Source organism: Pygoscelis adeliae, unplaced genomic scaffold (genome assembly GCF_000699105.1).
Source record: "Pygoscelis adeliae isolate BGI_AS28 unplaced genomic scaffold, ASM69910v1 Scaffold57, whole genome shotgun sequence".
Taxonomy (NCBI): Eukaryota; Metazoa; Chordata; class Aves; order Sphenisciformes; family Spheniscidae; genus Pygoscelis; species Pygoscelis adeliae.
The window spans coordinates 3,388,508-3,390,622 of NW_008825615.1; the positions used below are offsets into that span (position 1 = coordinate 3,388,508).

General features: G+C 41.1%; 1 protein-coding gene across 1 annotated transcript in view; it reads left to right on the top strand.

The window, feature by feature from the left end:
* Positions 1-467: 467 nt before the first annotated feature.
* FAM46A (family with sequence similarity 46, member A) overlaps positions 468-2,115 on the top strand; it is a 7,395-nt gene continuing 5,747 nt past the window's right edge. Inside the window, exon 1 of the mRNA XM_009333226.1 lies at positions 468-509. Within this exon, the coding sequence (XP_009331501.1) occupies positions 468-509 (42 nt within the window). The remainder of the gene's footprint in view (positions 510-2,115) is intronic.

A 2,115-nucleotide genomic window follows, 5' to 3' on the forward strand; every position in this document is an offset into this window, starting at 1 on the left:
CTAAACTTTTCACAACGCAGTTGTGATAAACTTGTGCTGTATCTTTTTTCCAAACTTCTTCTGAGGGAGTTTTTTAGACTTCCTAGGCCCTCCCTAGACTTCTTTGTTTCTGCCAAGTCAATCCGAGACAGAAGCTGCTGCTTTTAATACTTAGTGATGATAGCAGTATTGATGTTTATTATGTTCTTAACAAAAAAACAAGCACCTCTGGCTGGATCAACACTAGCTTTTGGACTGAAGTAGCGTTGCTGCTCAGAAGTGAATCCCCTGATTGTCCATAGGTACCACACGTTGGCTGTGTTGGCAGAGCAGCTGTGGCCCACAAACTCGATTCCTCTCGGAAAAAAAAACTAAACTGGAAGTTTTGCTCCAGCTGGGCACCAATTCCTAGCGTAGACACAGCTGAAGAGTCACAGCTTTTTGCTTTTTTTTTCTGCCAAAGAGAGCATGTTCCTGTTTTAGGCACCATGTCATGGTCAAAAGGAAGGCAGAATGATGTTACGGTCAAGGTACCTGTAGTGCAGTCAAGAAAATACTGACAATTCTTAAACTCAGCAGAATTCACCTAGAGAGTGCACTCTCTGCTATGTGGCTGAGCTGAATGAACAGCTCACACCGAGGACTTTATTAGACAAATATACACAAATGCATACAGAAATACATTTACTGCTTTTAACCTTCGTTTTTTTCTAGAGCAGGACTGAGAGTATGGGTGAGGTGAAGGGACTAATTGAACAATACTGTGAGAACATACAGAAAGATATGATTCACATCGCACATCTTGTGTTCCTATTAATTGCTTGAGCAGTACAACCAACCTGTGTGAGTAATACGATCAAAATTCCATCGAAGAATTACTGCTCACATTGACAAGTTAAAAAAAGCCCTTTTCCTTCCAAAAATATGTATTTGTCATTAAAGGGACAGAGCATGTTCATGAGCTGAATTAATGCTTTTATTAGCAGCAGCATTACCAGTATCAGTCATAATTAGAATGATCTCTGTAACTCATGCAAATATTTCTAAATTTCTCGCAATGTAATTCACCTTAATTCAATTTCTTGCTACAATTCTTAATGATTTCCACTGATTTAAAGCAACGTGGGCTTTCACATTCAAGTGGGGCAGAAGAGCAAAAAATCCAGAGTATACATGTACCCTAGATAAAGTACTGTGCTGATAAAGTTCTATTTCCCCTATATTTAGACAGTTTATAAAAAAAAAAAATGCACCCTCTATCTAGTGTCCATTAATTAGGGGAAGAGAAGTGAAAAGTATTGCACACCAATGCAAATAATTCTTAATTTATACAGAGAGCGTGATGGTTAATATCCCGTGTACCTTTCTGAACTGAGAAAGTGTAAATGCAACGATTTTGACTGGAAACGATTTCCCCTTTTCTTTCAAGTGGCTGGGGGGTGATTTGCAGGTGCTTACAGTGAGAAAGGGAGGGAGGGTGCGGTGAGGACAGGGCTTGGCTGGCCTTGCTCCTTTATCAAAGCCCTACGGTGTAAACGGCTTCCTTCCGAGCTGCGTTCACCTTGTCTTCAGCAGACCAGTATTCTCCAGAATGAACTTCTGCCTATTTTTCTTCTTAAGTGTGCAAGTAATAACAACTTAAGAGAGGTTAAAAATCACACTTCATGGGGAAATGAAACACGATGCATATAAAAGCATTAAATCCTACTGGCCAGTATAAATGCACCAATACATCCTGCGGTATTTGAAATACTGCTAAAATTTCATTGCAACGTGTTGAGAAACACAAGTTAAATGAAATGTTGACTACTTCTAGCCAGGGTTTTCTCAGTTTCTTGGGGATAGCTTAATCTAGCTTAATATGGGATGAGCCACCAGGGTCCGATCTTCGCCCTTGTTCTAGAAATCAGTTATCCGGCTGCAGTGATATTGCTAATTTGCTTATAAATAAGGAGGTAGTTACTCCCTTTGAAAGATTAATTCATGTGCCCTAGTGAACTGTGGTTCACCTGAGCGAAGCCAGACCGGGAATGGGGAGTCGCTCAGCTTGGTTGTGTTTTAACCTCCCCGAGTTTCCTAAATTCGCGCTGAGGGCAGCGATGCCTCAGTGTTGCAGGCGGGCAGCCCTCCCCCCCT